The sequence below is a fragment of the Chelon labrosus genome (genome assembly GCF_963514085.1).
Source record: "Chelon labrosus genome assembly, chromosome: 9".
NCBI classification, from domain to species: Eukaryota; Metazoa; Chordata; class Actinopteri; order Mugiliformes; family Mugilidae; genus Chelon; species Chelon labrosus.
In genome coordinates, this window is record NC_140359.1 from 21,312,569 (window position 1) to 21,325,640 (window position 13,072).

Genomic DNA, 13,072 nt, shown 5'->3' on the forward strand with positions numbered 1-13,072 from the left:
ATTTTTTATTTTTTTATCATATTTTTTTTGTCATTTAGCTCACACCTCTGTTAAGACTGAGAAAATATAATTTAGTGTGAGACTTCAGGATAAAAAAGCTGCACACAGTCGTCAGTGCTTTGATGCCAGCATCAGCTAAACATTGCCACCTTGTGGTGGCAGTTGGGTAGTTCAACATGCTATGGGAAAAAAAAGAAGCTTTTTATTAATTCATAAAATTATTTATTTATTTTATTTATAAAACCTAGACAGGTGTTCAATAGATTTGATCTCATCTCGGTATCGTTTAATGAAATATGTCTGTTAAGTCCACGGAGACTCACACAATTATTGTCCCATCAAAACACGGCTAATAAAAAAGCAGAAAATGCATGAAAAAGAGGGCTGCTGTTTATAGCTGATTGCAGTCAATACATTTATGCAGCGCACTGAATCATTGTCATTGAGTGCATTGATTATGTGGACTAATCAATGTGTATTAAGCTGGATAAGACCGGCTAGACCACAGTGGAGGCTGAATGATGAAGGAACACATTTACAGAGTGTCAAAGGCCCACCCACCTGCCCTGAGCAGACACATTTCACACTGTAACTTCAACCAGGGGAACTTTAACTTCATGTGTTTTCTCTTCATATATATATATTTTATTTTTGTGGTGCTTCTGCCTAATGAATGGCAATAACATTTAACTCTTTTATAGCTTTTTAGTAAATCTCTTCTACAATTGGGTGCACGCATGATTTTTTATATCTCCTCTGGCTTTCTGGCTGCTCCTGCACCAAAACCAAAGGTCTAAGATATTGTGAAAACGTGGTTGCAGTGGTAGTCTGTGATGGCCAATAGTAGCTTCGGGCAGACACTGACACACATTTATAAAAGGCACCAGACAAAATGGCAAAAGGGCAATTGGTGCGAGGCTCTTTTTTATACTAGATGGAGGTGGTCACTGCCTGCAACTGAAAAAAAACAATTTCCAAGATATGAGCTGAAAAGCCACGGTCTGACACATAGAGGCCTCCTGAGGCTTTGAACAAAGAAGAGCATGGCCCGCAGGACAAAAAAAAATAAAAAATATATCAACAAACACAGGAAGTGGTTGAAAAGTGGTCACCCAGCAGGTTTCTTCTCACAAAAAACAGCAAAGCATTTGACTTTGAAATGTGAATGTGCATACACCTGTGAATCAGGAACTACATGAAATACAAGGACAAGAAGCATATGCATATATAAATGCAATGTGACAATTTCTTGACGTTACACCAACTATTTCCTCGTCAGCCAAACCACAACTGGAGGTTATTTTTTATAGACAATGATCTTATTCCCTCATCATTTAGTCAAGTGTTGTCCTCTGATTGTGTCAGTCTGCCTTGGGAAAAGATGTCCCTATCTGCTCTGCAACAATTACTCCACATTGCGTTGTGTAATTATACTATTATGTGGAATTATTCTCATCATCTGCACGCGCCATCAATCATGTGTTTGTTGCCTCACCAGGCAAAAGGCAGCGGAAGTTGTTTTTCACAGCATTTTCCTTTGGCTCTTTCTGATGTGTACAGGATGCATCGTCATAGTTAACAGATGTTTTGAACATTATTATCGTCTATTTGTCTTTTAAACTTTTGTGAATAACTAGCTGAATACTGTAAAATTGGATACTTGAAACAAAGACCAACTTTTTAAAGGTTTATTTTGTATCCTGTTATTTTTCCCCTACTGCACAGTATCTCTGACCCATAAAGACTTTGTTATAATTTATTCCGACTGCAAAAACTAGGAAAAGCAACCCAAACAAACAGTCCAGCACCAGGTGGGAGTCACCGGACCTCCCCTGAAGAACTCCACTGGAAGGTAATTAAAAGCGGAGTGCGTTATCCATCGCTCCTCATTAATGCGCTTTGAATTAACCACTTTCAGAGGAGAGGAATGGGGAGGAGGGGACAAGCCAGAAAATCCATGCAGACTTTAAAGTAATCTCTCTCTGTCAGGTCGGTCCAAACGGGGAGGGTCAGCTCATTACAGCCCCCACAGGAGATGAATGGGTCAGTCAGGCAGCGAGGAGAGCTGGGGCTGGACAAGCTGTGTTGACGGACAGATCCACAAACCGAAGTGTGTGCGCGTGTGCTTGTGTGTCTAAGGGAGTCGGCACACCAAGAACAGCTAAGCAAAATACTTAGCTATATGTGCTATCTTTGCCAGGGAGCAGGTGTGCAGGAGGAGGCGGCATGCTGGGCTATAAGGCAGGGTTAAGACACTAATGTCTGGAGTCAACAATCATTGCCATTTAGCTTTGACCACATGCAGGGGTGACTGTCACATCTAGCCAGCTGGGGCAATCATCACAGACAAATCACACTCCTTAAAACTTAAGAAAAATCATGATTAGCAGTATCTGGTGTATTATGAGTAAACACTCCAGGCATAGTTTGTGATTCTCACTTGCAGCTGCACAGAAAACTCTAATTTGTGCATATCCTGCACCACAATAAGCTTCAGACTGTAAATTATCAAACATGTACCAACATGTGCCACCAGATGGTGCTGTAGTCTTTTGTCAGAGGCAGCTGGCACTTCCACTCAGATTAGTTTTATTGGTCAGAATATTCATGCTTTCTGAAATAATTTCTTATTCCTATATCTTAACTTCACGTTGCACCAGGGACACTTCACAACTTTGCATATCAAACTAAATTTACAGATTTAAACATCTCATATAATATGTGTGCATGTGTCTTGGTTTTATGTCACGTATAATAGGAAGCTTTTGCCTGTCATGTGTGTTTTTTTTCATGCTACTGTTGATTGTCTCTGGCCAGTGTTGTGTCTTTTTTATTTAATTTCGATTTCTGCAACGTGACATCATCTCTGGCCAGTGCAGGATGTTAATACATTCATTCAGGATTTTCAAGTGAAAGGGGGATGTTATTAGAGGAAGAGAGGTTAGATATGATTATATTAGATTAGATTAGAGGATGAAATAGACCAGCACTGAGCGAACTGATATATCTGTTCATCATTTGGAGCAGTATAAGCGAGACTGCGGGGTTACTTGTTCATTAAAATCCATCGATTCATTAAATAAATTGGATTTAAACAATTACAGTATGTATCGCAGCACCACATTGCAGCGTTTGTGTGAAATCGCCAAGGGACAGGCACTTAGCAGTATGAAACACACACACATTTTGCTAACATTTTCCTTTTCCTCTGCTGTCATTCACATTAGAAAAACACTCTTTAGCAGCAAGACCCTTGCTAATAGGTTCAGACATCTTCGCAGCACAAAGGCAACCAATTATTATCACTGACTACTGGCTTTTAAATGAAAGTAATACACCTTGAATAGGTCATCAGCATTGTAAGACAAGAGGCCGAGCTGCTGTTGGACTAAATGTTATTCATTACTTTCATTACTGTTTTGTTTTCTGTCTTTTGGCTTGTAGTCCCGCGTGTGGCCTCACAGACCTTCATCACCACGAGGAAGTGTCAGCTATCATTAACTCAACATAATTGCAAACACGGTCTCTCGTCTTCATTTCGGGTGAATGAGAGAAAGTCGGGGCCGTTCTATCAGATGTGTGTATGAACGCTGACAGGATGATCATCATCTCTTACACTCAGCTACAACTGAGTTTGACCTTTCACAATGGCAGCACGGACACCCAGGATTAGTCTCATCTAAATGACTTTGCTACGTCACCGCAAACCAAATTACATCGCAGAGCCTCCCTCCTGCTCTCTCTGGCTCTGTCTGGCTTTCACTTTCCCCTTTCCGGCACCTACTCTGGTCCCTCATGTTGCACAATATAGTGTATGACTCACTCCACAGTTTGTTCTTGTTTTGTATTTTGAAGATCATTACTTTGAATGCTGTTGTACATTTCTCTGGCTGCGCGGTTGATCAGTAAAAACAAGCAGAAAGATGTTGAGTATAGCTGGATGTTAACCGACTTCACTGACATGCAGGCTGTTGCACAAAGGCAAAGTTTGTTGGTATTCTACTGCCACATTAAAACTAACTGCAGTGCCGTGGAGAAGAATAAGAAAGATAGCTTTTAACATTGTATACTCTATAAAAGATGCAATTCTGATGAATAAGTCTTGGTTCAGCGCCAGCCATGATTCATCCAGGATATACTATGACCTGGATCACTGAGAGCCTTCGCAGTCATGATCATCTGACATACAGATTTCAGGCATTGCTTGGCTGATTTCAGACTTATGTTGCAAAATGCATCATAAAAACACATCCTTTATTCATAATTTAGAGCAAATTTACTCTGTCCTGCACATGCCAGTAACCGGCACAGTGAATCAACCACTTAAACTGGTCCAATCTACTCCAAGTCAATGGCCTAAGGTGCATTTAGGCAACTCTGTTTTTTCTTTCTGCAGAGAGGTATGATATCGGAGAACTTTTTTCAAGTCAGTATTTCCTCTGATTTAAGCAACAACCTTGCAGTCACCAGCCTCTCACCAATCTCTGACGTCTCGCTGGCCTCCCACTCAAAACCATTTTGTGATTTGGATGCCTGGTTGAGCCCGAAGGGGTGACTTTGTTTTAGCATTTGATCCCTCACAAAAGAAGCATATATATATATATATATATATATATATATATATATATATATATATGAAATGAAATACATCTCATTGCATTGTGTTAATCAGACCACTGTCTATGACTGAATTACTGAGCCTACATGGATGCTTGGCATTATTTGCTAACTGAAAGTACTCCTGATGATGGATGATGAATCATGGCTGGCACTGAACCAACACTTATCCATCAATGGTAGATGATGCTGTTAAATGTTAAATGATCTATCTATCTATCTATCTATCTATCTATCTATCTGTCTGTCTGTCTGTCTGTCTGTCTATCTTTACATGTTTGTTTTTGTCACTGTACATTGTCATGATCATTGTGCATTATAAGTAATGTTATAACCACTATGTGTCAACCAATCTTGACATGTGTCAGGTTTACAGTTCCACTTTTAATTGAATCTAATCGAAGTCTTACGCAGTTATTCTACTCTATCAGGCGTAATATGGCATTCACACATGATCAAAGTCATTGGGAGTCGGATCTGTGTTTTTCAGTGACCCTCTATGTGGGCCTGTCTGTCTGTGCTGCTATAAAAGCTGCCACCTCGCAGACTGCGCCGTTATTTCCCCCCTCCGCTTCAGGAAACACTTCTCCAGAGACGCACTTCAGCATGTCGGTGGCTCTGCGCACACAGCTGCTCCTCTTTCTGATCTCCCTCTCGTCCAGGATGGGGCTCAGTCGCTACATTGAGGTACGATCCACTCACTTTCGTTAAGCAGAGACAAAGTGGAATTATTGATTAGCTCAGTCTGCAAAGTTTTATTATTTATTTATTTATTTTTGGTGAGCGCAGCTAAAATTTGTTTCTGTCACGTTTCATCCAGGACAACGAGGCGTCAGATGGATTGTATTCTCTGCTCAGTTTGGCCCAGAAAAGAGAATCAGAGGACTTTATTTTCCGCCGACCTCTCAGTAAGAGCTGATCTAAACAATTACTTGAATCATTAACACTGTTTACCGACAGCCGTTCACATAATTATAACTATGCTATGTTAAATAATAGACTTGAAACACTGTTGAGACTTGTCCATTGCAGCAATAGTGCCCATGTAAGTGGAACAGATAGTGAATCAGTCAGTCAGTGAATCCATGCAAGCATCCTTACATGCACACACATCTTGTTGCTTCACTTAAATTCAACTAAAATCATGTTTTCTGAGTGCTTTTAAAGTCAAACAAATACATTTGTATGCTTCCTTTACTTTTATAGATAGAAAAAACCCAAATCCATAATGAAATCATAATGATTTAAATTATATTTCATTATGAAACTTTGGTTTAAGGCTTGAAGGTTATTGGCAGGTAGTGGTTATGTTGCTTTATGTCTTGAAGAAGCTGATGTAAGACAATTTAATGACCTCTAAAGTGATGGAAACATAACACAGTGTGTGTGTGGTTTGCAGGATGCTTGGACATGCTGGCCACTGACGGCTACTTCACCTTCGCGGCGTCTCGCCCACAGCTGGCCTGTGCTGCTTTCATCATCGCTGAGCCCAGTGAAGTCATCAGTCTGGAGCTGTCTGACGTCAGCATCGACTGCAGCGCTGGAGACTTCATAAAGGTTGGCCCGCTCACCCAAAACAACCCCCACTCATCCCCACCCCCCCACCCCCAACCCCCTGGGTTGCAGGAAGTTCCGCTTCTTTGCTATTTAAACCCAGAGTTGAGAGTTCTTTTTCATCTTCATCCGTTTGATTAAAATGACGCCAAAGAGGGTTTAGGCGGCGTTTAAGGGCCACACACCACACTGGATTCTCTCTCTGCATTGGTCACATTACCCAGAGCAAGTGTGGGAAGAGACGGCTTAAGTTCTGAAGCCAAGCCTGCCAGTTACACAGCAGTTTCAGTTCATGTGGGCCAAAGTGGTAAAAGGCACAACAGAGAGAAAGAGCGGGGAGGAATCTTATAACACTCAGTGGATGTGAAGGATGAGTCGAGGTGTGGACTAGAACCCAACGGCAGCTGTGTTTGACTTGCACACGTCCCTTCAAACGGGACGAACACGATCAACACAACAGCACCCACTGTCAATGTCTGTTTAAAGGAGATTTACAGACTATTTATGGAAGAAAATTCATATTGGATTATGCTGGTAATTAAACATGAGTCACAACGCAACAGTGAACATGGTGATGTAACACGTATTCGGCTAATAGCCATAGATTAAACAGCTGAAGTGAAATATGTTGCCTTATGTTAACTAAATCAGGATTTATACAAGAGCGGCGCATTGATCGAGTCCTTCTTTAAACAGTACACCAGATGTTCTCTTTCTATTTATTTCAAGACAGCAACCTCCAGGGTCAGCCTATTTGACCATCTCTTCGAATCCTACTTTAAGTAAAAAAGGAAAAGTCCCAACAATGGAAAATTGTTGTCCTACATAAAGTGATGTGTTTAGCTTTTCAGGTGGGTGCTGTTACTTTCCCAACTTTAAAATAATGCTTATTTTTAGCAATTGCACTATAGTGTCAGCTTGAAAGTGCATTTATTTTTCCCCTGTCTCTCAAACGATGTGAGAAATGTGTAAAAATCAAACTGAGGAAACTACATTTTTAATTGGAGTTTGTAATGAATGATGTTTCATATATTCGCTCCACATTGTGTTTTAGATATTCGACGGCTGGGTTTTGAAGGGAGAGAAGTTTCCCAGCAGTCAGGACCATCCTCTGCCGCCGCACCAGCGCTACACGGACTACTGCTCCTCCACCGCACCAGGATCCACCAGCCGCTCCTCTCAGAATGTCGCCATGATCTTCTTTCGCATTCACAACCCTGACAGTGGCTTCACGCTCGCCGTCAAAAAACTGCACAATCCTTTCCGTGAGTCCTGCTTGCACGTCCTTAAAGTCAATTTGCGTCCTGAAAGTCTGAAAGCGAAATAGAAATACCATCCATGAAAAAGTAACTCTAAATTGTAAACAACCAAGTAAATAAGCACCAAGGCCTAGCATCTAAATCAGATTAGTCTTGTTTACTCTTATATGTGCTTTAAAATAGGGGCTGTGCTGGTGGTCCTCGCTCGTGTTCATGCATGTGTGTTCTTCCTGGATGTTTGTGCTCGGTCGAGCATTAATCAAGGCCGAGGGCGACGTGAAGAGATTGAATGAGAGGGATGCACCTGTTTTCCAGCTGCTTGACAAACACAGTGTTAACACTGTGTCAAGCAACATAACAATCACTGTCTGGCACTAGCACAAAGACAGACAAAGGAAGCCCCCCCTGACACAAGAAAGGGGAGTTTGAATGGATTATCTATAGGTAAGCGGCGTGAATCCCAGATAAGCGTGAGAAGTTTTATGGATATACTGACCATTAACGGCAGCTGGCTGCAATCACTGCTTTTTATTTTATCTGATCAAAGCTTCTAATGTGTCAATTGGGTAAAAAAAAAAAATGGCCGTAAAACAGCACTGTTTATCTTTGCATGTAAAGATCTAATAATCGTGTAATGCATGAATGAACAATTAATGTGTTCTGACATGTGCAAATGTTTCTCAAACAACTATTTTTCCTAATTTTGACAAATAGCTGCATTGAATAGCACTTTTTAATCAATTAAAACATATGTTGTTCACATTAGGGCAATGGTAAACACAAAAAATAGTATTAAACTGTTAAAAGTCATTGCCTTCAAATACTCCATGATAGATAAAAGCTTTGACTGGCTAAGTGAACAACATGCCCGCAGGAGTAAAGTATTCCGACTCCTGTTGCTGCCTATCTAGTCTCCCGCACTGATATCAATTCAAATTTCATTATTTTTCTGATCTTTGTCATCAGAAGTGGAATTGGATTTCCATGCTCAGTCCTAATTCTGTCCCTTCCCTGCCGTCACCCTTGATTATGTCCAATTTGCGACGCGAGGTGTCAATAATGAGTTTCTCAGGTGATGGGGAGCTGCTAATTCGAAACCTCTCCTCCTGTGCGTGCGCGTGTCTTGTGTGTTTCTGCGCAAAGCCTGCAACATCATGTCTCAGAGTCCGGAGGGCAGCTTCACCATGGTGATGCCACATCAGCACAAGAACTGCAGCTTCTCTGTCATCTACCCCGTGGAGATCCGACTGACGGAACTCAGCCTGGGGCAGGCCAAGAGCAATGAGCTCAGTCCACAGGTAAGACGCACACACACCTACAGACAGACAGACATGCAGAAGCTCGTATACAAATAGATGGAGATAAAATTATGTTTAAAATCCATCTTTATATTTTGATTATAATGCTTCTAAATGTAGATGAGATAAAGTGATGTTCTCAGTAAAGCCAGTAAGGAGATTTCCATATGTTTGTCCGTGTAATGCAAATCATATGAAACTTACTACTGCTTGGTCTAATCGTTGATGTTTAAAAAATATAAAAAAAACAGTACCACCTGCATGGATCATCATGCCTAGTTTGTTAGGGGCCCTTTACACATTTAAATAAGGACTCAAACACAGAAGATAAATTTTACAAAAGCTTTTATAATGGATTAAATTTGTACGGTGTGAGTAACAGGAGTGTGGGAAACATGATTTATGAGCACTAGATATTCAAATTAATACGTTTCCATGAAAAAGAGGCTTTATGGTGACTAATGCATTTCGCTGTTAGATTTCTCCATGTTCCTGTAATCAAAAGGACCTTTGTTCATTCGCTTTCTACCAGAGAGTTTGAAATCTATACCACTCTCCTGTCTATGTGATAAATATGAAGCTACAGCCAGGAGACGGCGTAGTGTAAGTACAAATACTGGAAAACGGGGTAGGAGCTGGGCTGGATGAGCCCAGTGGAGCAAAGTTCACCTACCAGAAGCCAATAAGAAGCAACTTTAACTGCAATGTTTTAATATCGTGTTTGTTAGATCTTTACAAATGCTTTGGTGCAAAGACTAGAATCTGTATTTTTAAACCAGACCCAGCTACTCTGCTTAATTTCCAGACTCCCTGCTCCAGCGTAATGTTAATATACAGGCATAATAGATCTGTTAATCTACTTATCTAACTCTTGAAATACTTGTATTTCCCCAAATCTCCGTTTATTCCATTAACAAGCTAGTTCTAGTTGCCCTGTATTAACCTTATCTATTCACCATATTCCAATAATATCATACTGTCGGCTGGAGAAAATTGGCAGTGAGTTTTCTGAAAATGTTGTCATTGAAAGTAATCCAGGGTTTCAGAGGGGTCGTCCAAAATCGGTGTTGTGTTTGGCAAGTGGGCTGCCCAACTACACCGCCGCTTTGAGGGATTCAGCTGCCATCACTTCTGTTCAGGTGCAACAAAATCTAACCAGACCTTCGCAGCGGAAGGTCGACTTAGGGGAAATGAAGAGAGTTGTGTGGGCGGATAATAACTATGTAAGGCCTTCAATCAGCTACTCCAGGAAAACCAACGATCCGGTGTTTGTAACTCCGCATACTGAATGTTGGATTTGAGTTACTAATGCCTGCAGCAGGCAGTAATCAATTAGCCTCTGAACACGGTGGAGCATTTAGCAGCTGAAGAGCCAGATATTTCCCTCGGGGGGGATTCATGGAAGCCAAAAACAAGAGCTGAAATAGAGTGAGAATTCAACTCAAAGGACCCCAAAAGAATGATCATGTTGCTCTTAATCTGTTAGATGTGTATAAGAAGAACTACAAAGAAAACAGAACTTTCTAAATCGTATTAATGACAGTTAGGATAATGCAGCATGGGGTAATAGGGCAGAAGTGTAAATAATGTTCAGAAAAGAGAAAACACGATGGCTCCTGAGTATGTTGGCAGCTCGTCTGACACTGGCTGCCAGACTGCTGACAATATGATAGATTGTGCATAAAGAGTACGCCAAATAAAACAACCTCTTATTTCTGCTCAAATTATGAGGAAAATTGCGCCAAAGTCAAGTGTTGTGTGTACAATTCAAGGGTACTAATTTCCCTGTCTGAAAGTTTTACATTTCGTTCTACAACCTTCAAATGGTTGATTTCCCCAGTGGCTTTCTCCTTGTTATTCCTTTTCATTCCGTACATCTTAAACCCGATCGTAAGATTGCTAAGCTGTTAGCCTCGGGGTAAACAACTCGCAATGTCGTAACCACAAGCTCGGATGTTCCATTTGCAAGCAGCATTGCAAGCACGTAACGTAACTTCCATTTAGTTACGTTCAGTATTTCCCATGCACTAATTAAGACCTCTCAAATGCAGTTTTATTCATTTTTAAACCTTTTCTATGTTGATTTTTTTGGAAAACTTTATATCCTGCATTGTCAAAACCTTGCATCTTTTGCATTGTTACATGTTTGGTGTATTACAGCCACCCAGTAGTCATCTGCGGAATAGCATAAAACCCAAGGACGGCATACATTACCTCTGTCCACCATCAATCCGGAGGACTGTGCGTGTTCGTGCATACGCTAGTAAATACAAGAAACTAAACTGGGACCTGTTAGACCGGGGGTGTCAAACTCGTTTTAGTCACATAAAGCCCAATTTGATCTCAAGCGGGGCCGGACGAGTAACATAACAGAATAATAACCTGTAAGTAACGTCAACTCTAGACTTTTTCCATTTGTTTTAGTGCAAAGAAGGACAAGTGAATTTGGAGATTAATAAACTATGCTTTTAAAAATGAAATTTCTTAAGAAAAATAAGTGCAATTTGGGCACATTGCTGTCTGCTCTTTAGTCTTGGGTCTCCGTGTTGTGTTCTGTCCACTTCTCTTACTACCTGTGTGTTAGACTATTGGTTAACATCCTCCTTTTTTTTTTTCTTAACAGAAACAGTTGTGGTCCGGCTGTTCCGGTTCAGGTGACTACGTTGAGCTGCTGGGAGGGAACGGGGTGGACACCTCTAAGATGTTTCCTGTGGCCGACCTCTGTTTCTCCCTCAGTGGGCTCGGTGAGTCTGCACCCATCCAGTGGGACTCTGTGCAAATCTGAGATCTACTGCTTTGCACGTTACTGAGCTACGTTAACGTACGCTATCCTTAAACCCTATGATTCACTATGTTACTATGGTCATGGTCATTTCATTTCAAACGGATTTTCACCATTTGTGCTGAAATAAATAAATAAATAAAACTTCAATTTAAATGTCAGCATCTTGTTTGGATCCCACACTCTAGATGACTGTTGTCATCACAGTGATGGGGAGGCAGGGTCATCTCATGAGGAGGACACTTCAGACTGTGTTAGTATTATGATAGATAATTGTCCTGTAGATGAATCCTTCAAAATACTACCATCCCCACACGTTGAATCACTAAATATTGGCTATTCAAATCCAATATTTGTAGCAAATACTGATTCAACCCCTTTTGTGTATTGGCTAAGCAGGTCCCATATTTCCAATCCCATTTTTATGTACTATACATCTATACTACTTTATATTACGCATTGAATTATTAGTGTAATGCAAACAAATGCACAGAACGAAAAGCATTAAATTAACTGAACTATTAGTCCAGCATATACACAACCAGACTAAAAGGTGCTGACTGGAGAACAAGAATGCCCCAGTGTAATGTGTTTTTCTCTTTGGCCTTTGTTGTGGTCTTTCAGCCCAGATGAAGATTGGTTGCGATAACTCGGTAGTGAGGCTGGTGTCCAGCGGGAACTACGTCAACCGAGTTTCCTTCCAGTACCGATTACTGGAACAAAACGAGCTTCCCAAGACCCGGGAGAACAGTCTGGACAACTTCTGCAGTGTGGAATGAGATCTCTCACATACATACGTACATATGCACACTCTACTGTGAGCATTCACACACACAATCACACAGTCATCCATCTCTCTGTAAAAATACCACTTCAAAATGAAAATGTCTCATTTAACTAATGCTGTCAGTAAGTATTTTGTATTATTTGCCAAATATTTTATTTTGAGGCCTTGTTATGTTAATCTTTCTTTGAGCATATTTATTTAAATAATTATTCTACTATACTATCAGATTTCTGGGTGACGGTCGACTTGATATTGCTTTCTTTTCAGTCATGTCATGAGAGTCTGTGATAAGTTGTATTTGTTGGCAGGAGTGTTCATTTTAAACTCTTCCTCTGTTCCTCTTGCGTTGTATTAGTTACAGCTTTTCCATCCCTGCAGCCTCCTCTGTTTATATTGCCTTGACAGTTTAAGAATAAATATGAATTGCATGATGAAGCACATTTTCAATGTTTGTCTTTTATGAGTCACCTCATTAACCTCCTTTGATTCTGTTAGAGAACTGCACCTGGTGTTTGTTTTACTAGTGTGTTACCCATTGTTAGAGTTTTTCCTCGGCGCTGAATACGGCAGTGTTCTCCAGTCTAGTCGAGCGCTTAACAAGCCACGATGTCCTGACGTGGCACTGCGTTTTGACAGCTGTGGTATGCAGTAATCTCTTGGCAGCCACAACAAACTTTCAGCGTGTCGGGCGATCTGGACTAGACTTCTGAGCCCCCTCTTGGTTCTGTGATTTAGAAATCACTGGGATTGCTGGGATTGATCACAGATCTTTACA

At 40.8% G+C, this 13,072-nt stretch overlaps 1 protein-coding gene across 1 annotated transcript; it reads left to right on the plus strand.

Annotated features, from left to right (window-relative positions):
• Nucleotides 1-4,843: 4,843 nt before the first annotated feature.
• LOC311492381 (corticotropin-releasing factor-binding protein-like) lies at nucleotides 4,844-12,946 on the plus strand. Its single transcript, XM_084550646.1, has 7 exons — nucleotides 4,844-5,304; nucleotides 5,438-5,525; nucleotides 6,017-6,174; nucleotides 7,226-7,436; nucleotides 8,574-8,728; nucleotides 11,352-11,472; nucleotides 12,135-12,946. The coding sequence occupies exons 1-7, from the start codon at nucleotides 4,957-4,959 to the stop codon at nucleotides 12,287-12,289; spliced, it is 1,236 nt and encodes a 411-aa protein (XP_084406772.1). The 5' UTR covers nucleotides 4,844-4,956; the 3' UTR covers nucleotides 12,290-12,946.
• Nucleotides 12,947-13,072: the final 126 nt, after the last annotated feature.

Coding starts and splice junctions, on each gene's coding strand:
- LOC311492381 (XM_084550646.1), top strand. CDS start 4,957: ATGTGTCAACCAATCTTGACATGTGTCAGGTTTACAGTTCCACTTTTA. Junction 6,175..7,225: donor GCGCTGGAGACTTCATAAAG/GTTGGCCCGCTC, acceptor ATTGTGTTTTAG/ATATTCGACGGCTGGGTTTT. Junction 8,729..11,351: donor GCAATGAGCTCAGTCCACAG/GTAAGACGCACA, acceptor TTTTCTTAACAG/AAACAGTTGTGGTCCGGCTG.